Source organism: Phocoena sinus, chromosome 13, assembly GCF_008692025.1.
Source record: "Phocoena sinus isolate mPhoSin1 chromosome 13, mPhoSin1.pri, whole genome shotgun sequence".
NCBI lineage: Eukaryota > Metazoa > Chordata > Mammalia > Artiodactyla > Phocoenidae > Phocoena > Phocoena sinus.
In genome coordinates, this window is record NC_045775.1 from 18548108 (window position 1) to 18566109 (window position 18002).

The following is an 18002-nucleotide window of genomic DNA, read 5'->3' on the forward strand; positions in this document are numbered from 1 at the left end:
CAAATACTTTATTTATTTACCTTTGACCTCACCACACAGCATTCAGGATCTTAGTTCCCTGACCAGGGATCGAGCCCGTGCCTCCTGCAGTGGAAGCACGGAGTCTTAACCACTCGACTGCCAGGGAAGTCCCTAAAACAGGTACTTTAAAAAGCTACAGGGGATTTGCCTGGTGGGTCAGTGGTTAAGAATTCACCTGCTAATGCAGGGGACATGGGTTCAAGCCCTGGCCCGGGAAGAACCCACATGCCGCGGAGCAACTAAACCCGTGTGCCACAACTGTTGAGTGTGCACTCTAGAGCCTGCGAGCCACAACTACTGAGCCCACATGCCACAACTACTGAAGCCCGCGCGTGCCTAGAGCTCGTGCTCCGCAACAAGAGAAGCTACCGCAATGAGAAGCCCACACACCGCAACGAAGAGGAGCCCCTGCTCACTGCAACTAGAGAAAGCTTGTGCGCAGCAACAAAGACCCAACGCAGGCAAAAATAAAAATATATACAAAAAAATAAATTTATTAAAAAGCTACAATCCCATTGTCACACCTTTAAAATTAACAATTACTCCACATATCATCAAATATCCATCCAGTGTTCAAATGTTCCTGATTCATAGCTTTTTTCCATTTAGTTTCTTTAAATAATAACATAAATATGGTCCATATGTTGTAATTAATTGATATATCTCTTAAATATTTAAAAAGATTACTTCTTTTTTCTCCCTGGTAATATATATATTGAAAATGGATCATTTCTCCTGAAGAATTTCCCGAGTTCTGGATTTTGTTGATTGTGTCCCTGTGATGTCATCTGATCATGTTCCTCTGTGCCCTATATTTCCTGTAATCTGATGTTTAGACCTAGAGGCTTGAATGGATTCAGTTTCATTTTTAGAAAGAAGGCTTCACACGTGGTGATTTGAGCTTTCACAATGAGGCATATATTTATGTCTGTTTTCTTTGTGTGATGTTAGCAGCCATTGATATCATTGCCTAGGTCTGTTTGCATTAGGGGTTGCAAATGGGAGATACTCTAATTCTATAAACCTTCATTTAGCTGAATTCATTTATAAAGGAAACTTCTTTTATTAACTCTTTGATTACTCTGAGTTAGTTCATACAGGAAAGGCAGGATGACTACTTGATTCTTTCCCTTATTTGCCAGTTTTCAAAATAAGTTGGTACCCTACTGTTCTGGAAAGATGACCAGTGAATGAGTTTCTGTTTTAATGAGTATCAATATGAACTTGTACTTGATGTGTTTCAATTCATGTAGCTGTTTTTCAGTCCCATCTTTCACCAATGGTAGCCTTTTCAAACTGACTTCTGAATCCTTTTTTTCATTTTGTTTTGTTTTTTCTGGCTGTGCCTCGCGGCCTGGGAGATCCTAGTTCCCTGACCAGGGATCGAACCCAGGCCCCTGCAGTGAAAGCATCGAGTCCTAACCTCTGGACTGCCAGGGAATTCCCAACTTCTGATTCCTTTTGACGTTAATCCAAGATGTCAATACAAGGCATAAAGTGCATATTTCTTGCCCCAGACCTGGAGACAGCCATTTCTCTAAGAAACTGATTCCTTTTGGTGGGAAATAGTATTTGGAGACCACAAATCTGGGCGGTAGGTGTGCTGTGCTCATTGTTGTCTGATTGCTTATTCCTTTTTGGCCTTTTCAGTGGACAGAGCTACTATGTATTTTCTTAAGAGAAATGATGATGTTCATAATGATGTTTCTGATTTAAAATATAGGATTACAGGATTTTTGCTTGGCTTCTTTTTTATATTTCTATCTCTTTACTCTTACTCTGAAAAAAAATCTTGGTTTTTAGGGACAGATCATAATTAATTCTTTGCTTTATCTCAGCGTCTCTCAACTTCAACACTATTAACATTTTGGGCAATACTTTCTTGTGGGGGCTGTCTTGTGCATTGTAGGATTTTCAGCAGCATCCCTAACCTCATCTACTAGATACCAGTAGCACCCTCCACCTCAGTTGTTGGTGACAGCCCAAAAATGCCTCCGGCCATTACCAGATATCTTCTTAGGGGCACTATTGCCTCCTGGTTGAGACCCACTGCTTTATCTTTATACCATACTTTTCATATAAACAGTACTAATATATTATTGCTAATAATATGACTACTAGAAACTTCATTTTTCCTCTTTGGGTTCATCCCACTAGGATGGTAAAATTACCATGTTTTAAATTTACGTGAAATAATTCCTCTCTGTCAGTTCAGTTGATTCGTTTCATTTTTACTTTCAGTTTTTAGGGATTGCTTTTTTAAAGTTTAACTTTGTTTTATAAGTACATAAAATATTTACATGGGTCCAAAGTTGATCTAAAAAACAAGATACATTCAGAGAAATCCAGCTTCTGCCCTTACTCCCTTCACCCAGTGCACTCTCTCCCACTTTATAAGTAACCTTATTATTTATTTTTTGGTTTACTTTTTCATTTTTTCCTAATGTAAACAAATATATTCATGTTCACCTCTTTCTTAGATAAACAGTACCATATCATACATATTTTTCTCCATTTTGCTTTTTTCACTTAACAGCACATCCCACTGTGTGGATTTACCATAGTTTATTCAAGAAGTCCCTATTAGGGGCTTCCCTGGTGGCGCAGTGGTTGGGAGTCCGCCTGCCGATGAAGGGGACGTGGGTTCGTGCCCCGGTCCGGGAGGATCCCGCATGCCGCGGAGCAGCTGGGCCCGTTGGCCGTGGCCGCTGGGCCTGCGCGTCCAGAGCCTGTGCTCCGCGGCCGGGGAGGCCGCGGCAGTGAGAGGCCTGCGTACCGCAAAAAAAAAAAAAAAAAAGAAGTCCTATTAATGGACAAGTTGAGGCTTTTTACAGGCTTTGCTGTTACAATCAATGCTGTAAATAATACTACAGTGAATAGTGTAGTGTATTCACCTTTTTATATTTTTGCTAAAGTATCATTGGGATGGATTTTTAGATAATGGGATTTCTAGATATACATGTCAAAGAAGAAACAGAGCTGGACAGCAGTTAAATCAGTAAAACAAGATTATGTTCAGGAACTATTGTGATAGGGGAAAAGAGACCTCAGTGTGGAACTGGACTCGATTATGAATATAACATGGACAGGGGCTTCCCTGGTGGTGCAGTGGTTAAGAATCCGTCTGCTGGGCTTCCCTGGTGGCGCAGTGGTTGAGAGTCCGCCTGCCGATGCAGGGGACACAGGTTCATGCCCCGGTCCGGGAGGATCCCACATGCTGCAGAACAGCTAGGCCCGTGAGCCATGGCCACTGAGCCTGCGCGTCCGGAGCCTGTGCTCTGCAACGGGAGAGGCCACAACAGTGAGAGGCCCGCGTACCACACACACACAAAAAAAGAATCTGCCTGCCAATGCAGGGGACATGGGTTTGAGCCCGGGTCCAGGAAGATCCCACGTGCCACAGAGCAGCTAAGCCTGTGTGCCACAACTACTGAGCCTGTGCGCCTAGAGCCTGTGCTCTGCAACAAGAGAAGCCACCACAATGAGAAGCCCACACACCGCAACGAAGAGTGGCCCCCGCTCGCCACAACTAGAGAAATCCCACGCACAGCAATGAAGACCCAACGCAGCCAAAAAATAAATAAATAAATAAAATAATTTTAAAACAAGATGGACAAGTGGGGATTTATAGTCAAAGAGCAAGGTAGAGGTCAGTGGATGGAAAATTACTAAGAGAAACCTCAAAGGTAAGGGGGGATTCTTGCTAAACTGAACTACAAGATTCTTGCTGAAGGCAGACCAGGGTGATCAGTATCATGGCGGGTTGGCGGGGGAGTGCGGAGTGAGGAATTTGATCAGGTATCAAGGGTAGAGGGATTCTGGGTAAAGCTGCTTACCAGGATTCTTGCTAAAATTGGGCTCTACAGGAACAGAAATGGAAGCCCAAAGTCATGCCTCCTTGAGAAGATGCCTCAGAGGAGCCTAACTACAGTTTGGTCAAGGAGAGATTCTTTGTCATATGCATAGGTGACTAGGTAATGCCACATTTCCCTTACCCGGATATGTGCCATTTTGCATTCCCACTGAAAATGTTTGAGGCTGTTTCCCCACACTCTCAGCAACAAAATGTGTTGCAAGACTTGTAAGTTTTTGCCAGTCTGATCGGTGAGAAATGGTATCATAATATAGTTTCAATTGCATTTATTTCATTGTAAGTGAGACTGACATCTTTTCACATATTTTAGGGCCATTTGCTTCTCTCTTTCTGAGACGTCTCTGTTCATATTTGTTGCCTTTTGATTGTTGGCCTTTTTCTTCTCTGTATCAGTTCTTTACATATTAACCTTTTTTTTTTTTTTTTTTTTTTTTTTTTTTTTTTTTTTGCGGTATGCGGGCCTCTCACCAATGCGGCCTCTCCCGCCGCGGAGCACAGGCTCCAGACGCGCAGGCCCAGCGGCCATGGCTCACGGGCCCAGCCGCTCCGCGGCATGTGGGATCCTCCCGGACCGGGGCACGAACCTGTATCCCCTGCATCGGCAGGCAGACTCTCAACCACTGCGCCACCAGGGAAGCCCTATATTAACCTTTTAGTTGTAATGCCAGTTCCCTTTGTTTATTTTTGTTTGTCATCTGTGTTTTTACTTTGTAGGAATTTTTTTTTTAATTTTTTATTCTTACATAGTTAAATGTATCAGTCTTTTCCCTTATTGCTTGTGGATTGGAGTTATAGGAAAGTTGTCTTCTCTTCCAGGTTATAGGGAAGTTTACCATGTTTTCTTTAATAATTAAAAAGTTTGCCTTGGGCTTCCCTGGTGGCGCAGTGGTTGAGAGTCCACCTGCCGATGCAGGGGACACGGGTTCGTGCCCCGGTCTGGGAAGATCCCACATGCCGCGGAGCGGCTGGGCCGGTGAGCCATGGCCGCTGAGCCTGCGCGTCCGGAGCCTGTGCTCCACAACGGGAGAGGCCACAACAGTGAGAGACCCGCCTACCACAAAAAAAAAAAAAAAAAGTTTGCCTTTTTTAAAGTTTTTTTTATTGTGGTAAAATACATACATATAAAACATAAAATTTGCCATCTTAACCAATTTTAAGTGTACAATTCAGCAGCATTAATAATATTCACAATGGTGTGTAACCATTACCACTGTCCATTTCCAAGACTTCTTCATGGTCCGAAACAGAAACTCTGTGCCCATTATGCAGTAATTCCACATTCCTCTCTTCTCCCAGTCCCTAAAAACCTCTATTTTACTTCTCTATCTCTATGAATTTGCTTTGTATGAAATATCAATGTAACTAGAATCATGCAATATTTGTCCTTTTGTGTTTGACTTAATTCACTTAATATATTCAAGGTTTATTCGTGTTGTAGTATGTATCAAAACTTCATTCCTTTTTACGGCTAATTAATATTCCATTATATGTATATACCACATTTTGTTCAGACATTCATCTGTTGATGGACATCTGGATTATTTCCACTTCTTGGCTATTGTGAATAATGCCTCAACCACCAAATCCTTTTCTACAGCAGCTGTACCGTTTTACATTTCCACCAGCAATATTCCGGTGTTCTAATTTCTCCACATCCCTGTCAGCACTTATTATTTTTGTTTTATTAAATAATAGCTATTCTCATGTGTATAAAGTGGTATCTCATTGTGACTAGTGATGTTGAGCACCCTGTTCATGTGCTTATTGTCTACTCATATTTCTTCTTTGGAGAAATATCTGTTCACATCCTTTGCCCAGTTTTGAATTGGTTTGTTTTCCCTGCTGTTTTTAAGTTGTATTTTTCTTGATTCATCATTTGCTTGATAGCTGTAAACCTTTGACTACTTTCCAGAGTTCTAAGTTGGTTCTAATAGTTTCTGCTTGTTTTTCAATGTTTCTGTGGGGACAGGAGCTTGGAGCTGCCTATTCTTTCATTTTGCTGACATCACCCTCAGGTTCAATTTTTAAATTTTAGATCTTGGATATATCTGGAATTTATCTTGGTAATGGTGATTCCATATGACTGTTGAATTTATTTACAAGTCCATCTTTTCCTGATTTTTTAAAGATCTAATAGTATGGACTCCTCATGGGTTTTTGTTTTATTCAGTGAGTTATAATCCATTAGTATCATTATTTACTTTGATGTTCCATTTCCCAGACTTGTCCAGTGGGAACCCCTTCAGGTGGCTTCAGTGTCCTTTTGATATGTCTTCATCATTCAGTGAGCACCATCTTACTTTCTGGTGCAAGATATTTCAGGCTCATTTGTTCTTTCTCTGTCCCAGCCCTGGAATCAGCCTTTTCTCTAAGGAGCCATGATTCCTTTTCTTGGAAAATTATATTTAGAAGCCAAGATGTAGGCTTTTGGTATGCTTATTGCTTCTAGTCTGTCATTGCTTCCAGGACCTCTCAAAGGGCAGATGGCTTGGACTCTTTTAAACATTCGTTTCCTTATTTCTTATATTATTTTTGCTGTAAGGGCAAGAGTATTGCAGAAAGTTTGGGAAAGAGAAAATAATCCAGTTTTTTACCCCCCCAAAAATAACTTTTCACTCTTCTCTCCATTTTTAAAAAAATTGATTAATTTATTTTTGGCTGCGTTGGGTCTTTGTTGCTGTGCGTGGGCTTCTCATTGAGGTGGCTCCTCTTGTTGTGGAGGAGCTCTATTTTATTCCTGTTTTGCCCCTAGGTTCTTCTGACCATTTTTTGGTCTTTTTTTTTTTTCTGTTTTTTTTTTAGATTCCATATATATGTGTTAGCATACGGTATTTGTTTGTCTCTTTCTGACTTACTTCACTCTGTATGACAGACTCTGCAGACCTACTAGAGAATGGACTTGAGGATATGGGGAGGAGGAAGGGTAAGCTGGGACAAAGTGAGAGAGTGGCATGGACATATATACACTACCAAATGTAAAATAGATAGCTAGTGGGAAACAGCCGCATAGCAGAGGGAGATCAGCTCTGTGCTTTGTGATCATCTAGAGGGGTGGGATAGGGAGGGTGGGAGGGAGGGAGATGCAAGAGGGAAGAGATATGGGGACATATGTATATGTATAACTGATACTCTTAGTTATAAAGCAGAAACTAACATACCATTGTAAAGCAATTATACTCTAATAAAGATGTTTTAAAGAAATATTGACAATAAAAATCATCTACATTGGAAAAAAAGAATGAGTTTATATTGATTTGATATTTTGTTACTATTGGAGATTGAGTGAAATGTTTACATTCACTTTTGTTTGTTATTAAACCAAAGCATACATTATTTTTCATCATAAATTTTTTTTTTTTTTTTTTTTTTTTGGCCACGAGCACTTGCAGGATCTTAGTTTCCCAACCAGTGATTGAACATGGGCCCTTGGTAGTAAAAGCACAGAGTCCTAACCACTAGACCTCCAGGGAATTGCCCTCATCATAACTTTTATGAAATCTTTCTTTTGTCAGATTATCTGAACCCAAAATTTACTTTTTATTGCTTTACTTTAAGTGAAAGTGACAGCTTTGAGTTAGGTCACTTGTTCTTAAGACCCCTTTAGTGCTACTTTAGGAGTACATAACAACTTAATGGTAAAGAATCTTACTGCATACGCTGGAATGAATTTATTTAAAATACTGTATTAAGAACTTTACCTTATTTTTCTTTTTACTTTTACAGTAAGGCAAAAGAGAATGAAAGAAGTAGATAATCTTGAAAGTATAAAGGAAGAATGGTGAGTTAATTTATGTATTTTCTTTGTTATTAATGCCTTTGTTACTGTCTTTCTCTGTTTTTACATTTCACTGACTTAGTAAGTTTTCATTATGATTGTCTGTTAAATACCTAATAGTAATGTACTTTAAAGTTTTTTTTTCCAGAGCTGCATTAAATGGATTTTAGTCAAGTTATAAATCTTATTGTGATTAATTTTTTTAAGTGTTAAATTTCTCTGTGCCCACATATTCTTTCTGTTATTTAAGAGGAAAATTAAAGTAACTATTTATTACTTCATTAGCCTCTTGTGTTATACTATCTTGAAGTCATAGTGGAAATATAAGGGCTTTGGAATCAGATAAACCTAGGTTTGAATCCCATCTCTGTCTTAACACTACTTCTCTGGCATTTGAGCAACCTAGGTAGATTCTTTGAGCTTCAATATCTCATCTAAAAAGGAGGTTGGGCTTCCCTGGTGGCCCAGTGGTTGAGAGTCTGCCTGCCGTTGCAGGGGACACGGGTTCGTGCCCCGGTCTGGGAAGATCCCACATGCTGCGGAGTGGCTGGGCCCGTGAGCCATGGCCGCTGAACCTGCGCATCCGGAGCCTGTGCTCCGTGGCAGGAGAGGCCACAACGGTGAGAAGCTTGTGTACCGCAAAAAAAAAAAAAAAAAAAAAAAAAGAAATAAAAAGGAGGAGGTGTACATAGGTACCTGGTTTTTATAAGAATGAGATAGCCAATTTAAAGCACTGAGCATCGTATTAGCATATAGCAGGCACCCAATAAATGGTAGATGCAAACTCTGTCCTTATTAATACAAAATTCTTTATTCTCACTTCTCTGAAGTGGAATATTTATTTTTGTATTATGTTCTTTGTTTTAAATACTTGAAAAGGTAAATATCTTTCATTCATGGTCCATTTAAGGAGACAGGTAAGTATTTACAAATACTTTGTGAACACTTTCTATACCGAACAAATACTATTTATTATTTTTTCACTAGAGTACTTACTGTTTTATATAAATATCTGATACTAACTATATAATTGTGAGGTTATGTCAGGAGCCCCTAAGACTGCCTCCAGATGTGATGATTTGCTTAGAGGATTCACAGGATTCAGCCAATAGTCATACTAATGACTAAGCTTTATTGCAACGAAAAGATACTTTGCAAGAGGGTGAAGTCCAGGGGAAACCAGGCATAAGCTTCTAAGAGTCCTTGCCCAGTGGAGCCACCAGGACACACACTTAATTCCTCCAGTAATAAGTTATATAGCACGTGTGAGATGTTGTCTACCAGGGAAGTTCATTGGAGATGAGCCTAGGGTTTATACTGGGGACTAGGCACATATTAAATTCCATACTGTCATGAGAAAAGTAAAAAGGATAGCAGCAGTTAAGCCTGCTATGTTAACTCTTTTCTACAGAGAAATAAGTTGAATGGCTTGCTTACTTATTTATTTTTGCCGCACCTTGTGGCTTGCAGAACTTTCCCAACCAGGGATCCAACCCGTACCCACTGCAGTGGAAGCACGGAGTTTTAACCACTGGGCCACCACAGAAGCCCCAGTTGAATGACTAATTTTTTAAAAGTTTTTTGTTTATTAATTTTTGGCTGTGTTGCGTCTTCATTGCTGCGCGTGGACTTTCTCTAGTTGCAGTGAGCGGGGGCTACTCGTTGTTGCGGTGCTCAGGCTTCTCATTGTGGTAGCTTCTCTTGTTGCAGAGCACGGGCTCTACATGTGTGGGCTTCAGTAGTCGTGGCTCACAGGCTCTAGAGTGCAGGCTCAGTAGTTGTGGCGCCCGGGCTTAGTTGCTCCACAGCATATGGGATCTTCCCAGACCAGGGCTCAAACCCATGTCTTCTGCATTGGCAGGCAGATTCTTAACCACTGAGCCACCAGGGAAGCCCTGAATGACTGATTTTAAAGAGTAAGATTAACTTAGGACTTCTAAGAGTTTTGTGGAGACGTAATTCACATACCATATAACTCATCCATTTAAAGTATACAATTCAGGGACTTCCCTGGTGGCACAGTGGTTAAGAATCCACCTGCCAATGCAAGGGGACAGGGGTTTGATCCCTGGTCCGGGAAGATCCCACGTGCCACAGAGCAGCTAAGCCTGTGCGCCACAACTACTGAGCCTGCGCTCTAGAGCCTATGAGCCACAGCTACTGAGCCCAAGCGCCACAGCTACTGAAGCCCACACGCCTAGAGCTTGTGCTCCGCAACAAGAGAAGCCACCACAGTGAGAAGCCTGTGCACCACAACAAAGAGTAGCACCCACTCGCTGCAACTAGAGAAAGCCTGCATGCAACAACGAAGACCCAGTGCAGCCAAAAATAAAATAAATAACATTTTAAAATAATAATAGGGAATTCCCTGGTGGCACAGTGGTTAAGAATCTGCCTGCCAATGCAGGGGACACAGGTTCGAGTCCTGGTCCAGGAAGATCCCACATGCCGAGGAGCAACTAAGCCCGTGCACCACAACTACTGAGTCTGTGCTCTAGAGCCCGCGAGCCACAGCTACCGAGCCCGCATGCCGCAGCCACTGAAGCCCGCGAGCCTAGAGCCCATGCTCTGCAGCAAGAGAAGCCACCGCAATGAGAAGCCTGTGCACCACAACGGAGAGTAGCCCCCACTCGCCGCAACTAGAGAAAGCCCGTGCTCAGCAACGAAGACCCAATGCAGCCAAAAATAAATAATAAATAATAAATAAATTGAAAAAGAGTAGGGGCATTAGAAGCCTGAGTTCAGTTTCCAGCTCTGCCTACCAATAGCTTTGTGATCTTTGGCAAATTGCTTAAGCTTTTTCTTTACCTAGTAAATGAGGATAAAAACCATATGTGCTAGGGAGGGTGGGAGGGAGGGAGATGCAAGAGGGAAGAGATATGGGAACATATGTATATGTATAACTGATTCACTTTGTTATAAAGCAGAAACTAACACACCATTGTAAAGCAATTATACTCCAATAAAGATGTTAAAAAAAAACCAAACAAACCAATACGTGCCTTTTAGGTCACTGTGAAGATTGAAAGAGTTAAACACATTGAAAGCGCTTAGAAAAGTTCCTAACATGTATTAATAAATGCTTAATAAATATTAGCTATTAAGAGAGGCTTTATAATGTATCATGGCTAGGAGCATAGACTTGGAAGACAGATTAACAGGGTTTGAATTCTGTTTCTGCCACTTACTAGCTGTGTAATCTCTAACATGTAACTTAACCTCTTTGTGACTCATTTTCCTTATCTATAAAATGTGGATAAAAATATCTGCCTTGCAGATCCTGGCACAGTGTAAGCACTATAAAAGTGTTGATTATTATCTGAGAAATCTGAGAAATTATCTCTCAGTACATTTATGAATTTTCTATGTGACTTTAGAAAAGATCAACCAGAAACCATCCTTTTATCAAACAAACTCTTAGGTAATATTTCTTATATGACAAAATATAAACACACATACAAAAACAGTAGATGGGGTGGGCAAAATGGAGGAAGGTGGTCAAAAGGTACAAACTTCCAGTTATAGAATAAATAAGTCATGGGATATAATGTACATCATGGAGACTTTAGTTAATAACACTGTACTGCATATCTGAAAGTTGCCAAGAGAGTAAATCTTGAAAGTTCTCATCACAAGGAAAAAATTCTGTAACTATGCATGGTGATGGATGTTAACAATTAACTAGACATTGTGGTGATTATTTTTCAGTACATACAAGCATTGAATTATTATGTTGTATATCTGAAACTAAAATAATGTTGTATGTCAGTTGTACCTCAATTTAAAAAGAAAGAAAGGAAAAAAAATAACCCAGTAGAGTGTTAAACCACTACAGATGAAAGTCTTAAGTGGGAAATTTCATTCTGAAGTGTGCAAAGGAGCAAAACTATGATTATGACTGTTCCTCACACCTTACCACCTTTAGTTTCAAGAGTGCTTTGTGTTACCAAAAAGTACATAGTAACCCCCTTTAAAGCCATTTTGAGAGGCTTACAAAGAACACGTTGTTTTTTTACTCTGGACCAGTGGTTTTCAACCTGGTGCAGTTTTGCCCATCCCACCCCCAGAGGCCATCTGGCATTGTCTAAAGATGTTTTTTATTATTATAACACTGGGGGGTTGGGGGATGTCCATTGCTACTGGCGTCTAGTGGTTAATGGCCACAGGTGCTGCTAAACTTCCTACGGTGTACGGGACAGCCTGCCCAACAAAGAATTAACCCTCCCCAAATATCAATGGACTGAAGTTGAGAAAACCCTGCTCTGGACCACAAGTGTTAATGACTTCCCGAGGCCACATATCTACTATGTTAATTCAGAAGAGAGTCTCAACTGCAGGCGTGGAGGTAGCATGTCAGCTCTAGATCCTTTAACTAGAACAATTTGTGTAAATTTTTAGAGAATTAGTGGTTAATAGTGCTTATTTTTCTTTTTTGTGTGTGTGTATAGGGTTTGTGAAACAGGATCTGACCACCAACCTCTTAGTGATAATCAACAAACAAATTGTGAATATTTTGTTGACAGCCTTTTTGAGGAAGCTCAGAAGGTTGGTGCCAAATGTTCGTCTCCCACTGAACAAAAGAAACAGGTAAGTGTCCATAAATTTTTTCTTTCCCAGTGCTTCTCAAAATATGGCCCTTTAGAGGTCAAAACTGTTTTCATAATAATAGTAAGATACTATTTTTTTCACTGTGTTGAGTTTGCACTGATACTGCAAAAGCAATGGTAGGCAAAACTGGCACCTTAGGAGGAATTGAGGTAGTGACACTACTCTGTACACTGTATTCTTTCCTTGAACTTGCAGGGGGAAAAAACACTCGTTTCAATTAAAAATTTCCTTGATGAAGCAGTAAAATTTACACATTTCATTAAATCCCAACTCTTTAATACACATCTTACAAATATTCTATGTGATAAAATATGAAGTGTATGTAAAACATTTCTACAAAATACAGAAGTATCTTAAGGAAAAGTACCATTGCTTGAGATACAAGCTGAACACTGCTTTTTCATGGTGTACTGTTTTTACATGAAAGTGATTTACAGACAACTAGTTATTCAGTCTTGGATATTCTGCAGACATTTTCTCAAAATGTATGAAGTAAGTCTGACACTTCAAGGGAAACAACTTACAGTATTTGTTGCAAATGATAAGATATGATTTTATCAACTTTTTTACGTGAAAGTAAGAATTTTGATATAATCTGCCATCGTGCACTTGACAGCTTCCCAAAACTTAAAAGATATTTCTGATACGATTATTGTCATATTAATAAATGTACCTTTAAGTTTCAGATTCCATGTTCAGATTCTCAACTAACTTTTTTTTTTTTGAATACATTTATTTTTTATTTATTTATTTATTTTTGGTTGCGTTGGGTCTTCGTTGTTGCACGTGGGCTTTCTCTAGTTACGGCGAGCGGGGGCTACTCTTCGTTGCAGTGTGCATACTTCTCATTGCGATAGCTTCTCTTGTTGCGGAGCACAGGCTCTAGGCACGCAGTCTTCAGTAGTTGTGGCACATGGGCTCAGTAGCTGCGGCTTGCAGGCTCTAGAGTGCAGGCTCTGTAGTTGTGGCACACGGGCTTAGTTACTCCGCGGCATGTGGGATCTTCCCAGACCAGGGATCGAACCTGTGTCCCCTGCATTGGTAGGCGGATTCTTAACCACTGTGCCACCAGGGAAGTCCCTCAACTTTTTTTTTTTAAATTGAAGTACAGTTGATTTAAAATGTTGTGTTAGGAAATTCCCTGGCTGTCCAGTAGTTAGGACTCTGAACTTTCCCTGCTGAGGGCACAGGTTCAGTCCCTCGCTGGGAGCTAAGATCCCACAAGCCATGCAGCGTGGCCAAAAAAAGAAAAAAGTTGTGTTAGTTTCAGATGTACAGTAAAGTGATTCAGTCTTTTTATACATATATAATATATATATAATATATATAATGTATATAAAATATATATATGATATATATAATATAAAATATGTGTAATATATATTCTTTTTCATTATAGGTTATTACGAGTTAGTGAATATACGTTCCCTGTGCTATGCAGGAGGCCCTTGTTGTTTATCTATTTTATATGTAGTAGTGTTTATCTGTTAATCCCAAACTCCTAATTTATCCCTCACCCCACCTTTCCCCTTCAGTAGCCATAAGTTTGTTTTCTATATCTATGAGTCTGTTTCTGTTTTGTAAATATATTCACTTGTATCAATTTTTTAGATTCTACATATGTGTTACCATGTGATATTTTCAACTAACTTTTTTTTTTTTTTTTTTTGCAATACGTGGGCCTCTCACTGTTGTGGGCTCTCCCGTTGCGGAGCACAGGCTCCAGACGCGCAGGCCCAGCGGCCATGGCTTACGGGCCTAGCCGCTCCGCGGCATGTGGGATCTTCCCAGACCGGGGCACGAACCCGTGTCCCCTGCATCAGCAGGTGGTCTCTCAACCACTGTGCCACCAGGGAAGCCCTCAACTAACTTTTGAGATACTACTGCTTACTACATTTTGATGTAGTATCTTGGAAAAGCTATTAAAATGCTTTTTGCAACTACGTATCTGTTTGAGGCTTGATTTTTTTTTTTTTTTTTTTTTTTTAATGTACTTCAATCAAAATGTCATATCACAGCAGACTGAAGGCAGCAGCAATTATGAGAATCTAGCTGGCTTTTCGAAGTCAGACATTAAAGAGATCCCTTTACTCTAATTTGCCTTTTATTTATTTATTTTTATTATTATTTTTTTTTTTTGCGATACGCGGGCCTCTCACTGTTGTGGCCTCTCCCGTTGCGGAGCGCAGGCTCCGGACACGCAGGCCCAGCAGCCACGGCTCACGGGCCCACCCGCTCCGCAGCATGTGGGATCTTCCGGACCTGGACACCAATAATGGATCTCTTGGACTGAGTCTCTTATTATTTCTCCTGTTTTCCACCTCGTTGTTGTTTTGTTCTATTTTAATTGTAATATTTCTTCAACCTTATATTCAATCCTTTAATTTCCATTTTAAGTTTCTAAGAGCTCTTTTGCTCACTGAATATTCCCTCCTACTCCCTTTCAAACATCCTCTCTTATATAAGTGTATTAATTATCATTTTTGGATTTTTGTGTTTAAGTTTCTTCTGTTTTCCTCAGTGTCTTTTTTTTTTTTTGGCGCATGCAGCTTGTGGGATAGTTCCCCCAGGGATTGAACCCCGGGTCCTCAGCAGTGAAAGTACCGGTCCTAACCACTGGACTGCTAGGGAATTCCCCTCCTCAGTATCTTTATGTGCTCTTTTCCTATTTGTTCTGTTCTCATTCTCTTCTTTTCTTTTTCTTAAATTAATTTTTATTGGATTATAGTTGATTTACAATGTTGTATTAGTTTCTGCTGTACAGCGAAGTGAATCAGTTACACATATACATATATCCACTCTTTTTTAGATTCTTTTCCTGTATAGGTTGTTACAGAGTATTGAGTAGAATTCCCTGTGCTATACTGTAGGTCCTTATTAGTTGTCTGTTTTATATATGTGTTACTCCCAATCTCCCAATTTATCCCTCCCTGCCACTTTCCCCCTCGGTAACCATAAGTTTGTTTCCTACATCTGTGACTCTATTTCTGTTTTGTAAGTAAGTTCATTTGTACAATTTTTTTAGTTCTCATTCTTTTCTGTGAGTACCATGAGAGCAGAGTCTTGGCAGTTTGGTTATAGGTAAAAAAAAGAGGTAATATAGTATAGTGGTTAAGAGTATGGATTCCAACCCCAGCTCCACCCTTACTGACTATGTAATATTGGGCAATTTAATTGATCTGTGTTTCTAATTTCCCATCTATAAAAAGGATAACAATAATAATACCCATCTTCTGTAGATTTTAGGAGGATTAAATAAATATATGTAGGGAAAGTACTTTAAACAGTGTTTGGTACATGTAAGTGTACACACAAGTGCTGTCTCAGGTAAGTACATAGACAGATAGATAGGCAGGCAGGCTAATAATATATGCTATCGTTATTGTGATTATTTTCCCTAACGTCTTAATGGAGTGTCTGTTACATATTGCTCAATAAATATATGCTGAATGAATAAATGCTAGAGACAAGGGAAGGCCTCTAATAGTCTATTTTCTTAAATGGATTTTTCAGTCCTTCTGTGTTCAGCCTGAAGCATCCCTGCATTCTACTGTATTTCTGAACCTTTCTATATTTCTACAGTGACTTCTTTGATTGAATGAGTGAATAAATAATGTTCTTAGGAGATGATCAACAAGATGTTGAGAGATTAAATATTGATAACAGTAACACTGATAGTTTATATTTGAAGGAATAGCCATTAATTACTCATAGTTTTTTTTTCCCCCTTTATTATTCTTAATGTTCAAAGTCTAATGTTCAAGTCATTTCAAAGTCCTTCTCTAACTGTTGAGAAGTCTGTTCTGGCCAGAAAGCTTTAGTGTCCTCTAAGACAGGGCACAGAATATTTTTGCAAATGACCTCTCTTAAAGAAAATTATTAACGAATTATTTAAAAATATTATTCATTGTTAACCATATTTTATGTGTACATTATAATTTTTGATATTTTACATTTGAAGCTTGCTGTTAAGAATGGTATATTTAAAAAATTTGTAGCTGTGTGTGGTGACGGATGTTAACTACACTTATTCTGTAATCATTTTGCAATAGATATATATATCAAACCATTATGTTGTATACCTAAGACTAATACAATGTTATATGTCAGTTATATCTCTATTTTAAAGAAAAGATTGATCTATAAAATATACACTGATAGAAGAAAGTTTCAAGGGACTTTTAGTTTATTAGTACATTTCATTTATTAACATGATGCATTTTGTTTCTTACTGCTTTGCAGGCAGATGTAAGTATAAAATTATGGAAAAATGGATTCACAGTCAATGATGATTTCAGAAGTTATTCTGATGGTGCAAGTCAGCAGTTTCTGAACTCCATCAAAAGAGGGTAAGCAATCTTTGTAAATAGAGGGATATTTTATTTATTTATTTTAAATTAATTTATTTATTTTTGGCTGTGTTGGGTCTTCATTGCTGCCCACGGGCTTTCTCTAGTTGTGGAGAGTGGGGGCTACTCTTCGTTGCGGTGCGTGGGCTTCTCATTGTGGTAGCTTCTCTTGTTGCGGAGCACAGGCTCTAGGCGCGTGGGCTTCAATAGTTGTGGCACGTGAGCTCAGTAGCTGTGGCTCGAGGCCTCTAGAGCGCAGGCTGAGTAGTCGTGGCGCAAGGGCTTAGTTGCTCCACAGCATGTGGGGTCTTCCCGGACCAGGGCTCGAACCCGTGTTCCCTGCATTGGCAGGCGGATTCTTTTTTTTTTTTTTTTTTAATGCGTTACGCGGGCCTCTCACTGCTGTGGCCCCTCCCGTTGCGGAGGACAGGCTCCGGACGCGCAGGCCCAGCGGCCATGGCTCATGGGCCCAGCCGCTCCGCGGCATGTGGGATCCTCCCAGACCGGGGCACGAACCCGTGTCCCCTGCATCGGCAGGCAGACTCTCAACCACTGCGCCACCAGGGAAGCCCCAAGGCAGGCGGATTCTTAAGCACTGCACCACCAGGGAAGTCCAAGAAGGGTATTTTAGATATATTTCATTTAGAAGATTCCTTTTAATGTTGTTCAATGTTCCTATGCATTCAAAGACACTTTTTCTTTTATAAATTCAGATTTTTTCATAAGGTGAGTTTTCTTAAAAGAACCACAGCTGTAATTTTGAAGGGTCAGGAGTTTGAATTCTGACCAACCAAAATCTGACTTAAATTAATTCACTTTTTTTTTTTTGCGGTACACGGGCCTCTCACTGTTGTGGCCTCTCCCGTTGCGGAGCACAGGCTCCGGACGCGCAGGCTCAGCAGCCATGGCTCACGGGCCTAGCTGCTCTGCTAGGGGAATATCTGTGGGATATTCCCGGACCGGGACACGAACCCGTGTCCCCTGAATCGGCAGGCAGACTCTCAACCACTGCGCCACTAGGGAAGCCCTACGTGTCTTTTTTTTTAAACTGTGTTGGGTCTTCCTTGCTGTGTGCAGCTTTCTCTAGTTGCGGTGACTGGGGGCTACTCTTTGTTGTGGTGCGTGGGCTTCTCATTGTGGTGGCTTCTCTTGTTTCGGAGCACAAGCTCTAGGCGTGCGGGCTTCAGTAGTTATGGCACGCGGGCCCAGTAGTTGTGGCTCGCGGGTTCTAGAGCTCAGGCTCAGTAGTTGTGGCACGCGGGCTCAGTAGTTGTGGCACACGGGCTCTAGAGCACAGGCTCAGTAGTTGTGGTGCACAGGCTTAGTTGCGCCGCAGCATGTGGGACCTTCCCAGACCAGTGCTCGAACCCGTGTC

General features: G+C 40.4%; 1 protein-coding gene across 3 annotated transcripts in view; it reads left to right on the forward strand.

Annotated features, from left to right (window-relative positions):
- UBXN2A (UBX domain protein 2A) overlaps window positions 1-18002 on the forward strand; it is a 42107-nt gene that overhangs the window by 11055 nt on the left and 13050 nt on the right. For all 3 annotated transcript variants that reach the window (XR_004352733.1, XM_032652420.1, XM_032652418.1), the window contains exons 2-4: window positions 7619-7673; window positions 12119-12257; window positions 16521-16627. Coding sequence is in view for 2 of the 3 variants with exons in the window: in XM_032652420.1 (XP_032508311.1) it covers window positions 7633-7673; window positions 12119-12257; window positions 16521-16627 (287 nt within the window). In the remaining variant the exon portion in view is untranslated. The remainder of the gene's footprint in view (window positions 1-7618; window positions 7674-12118; window positions 12258-16520; window positions 16628-18002) is intronic.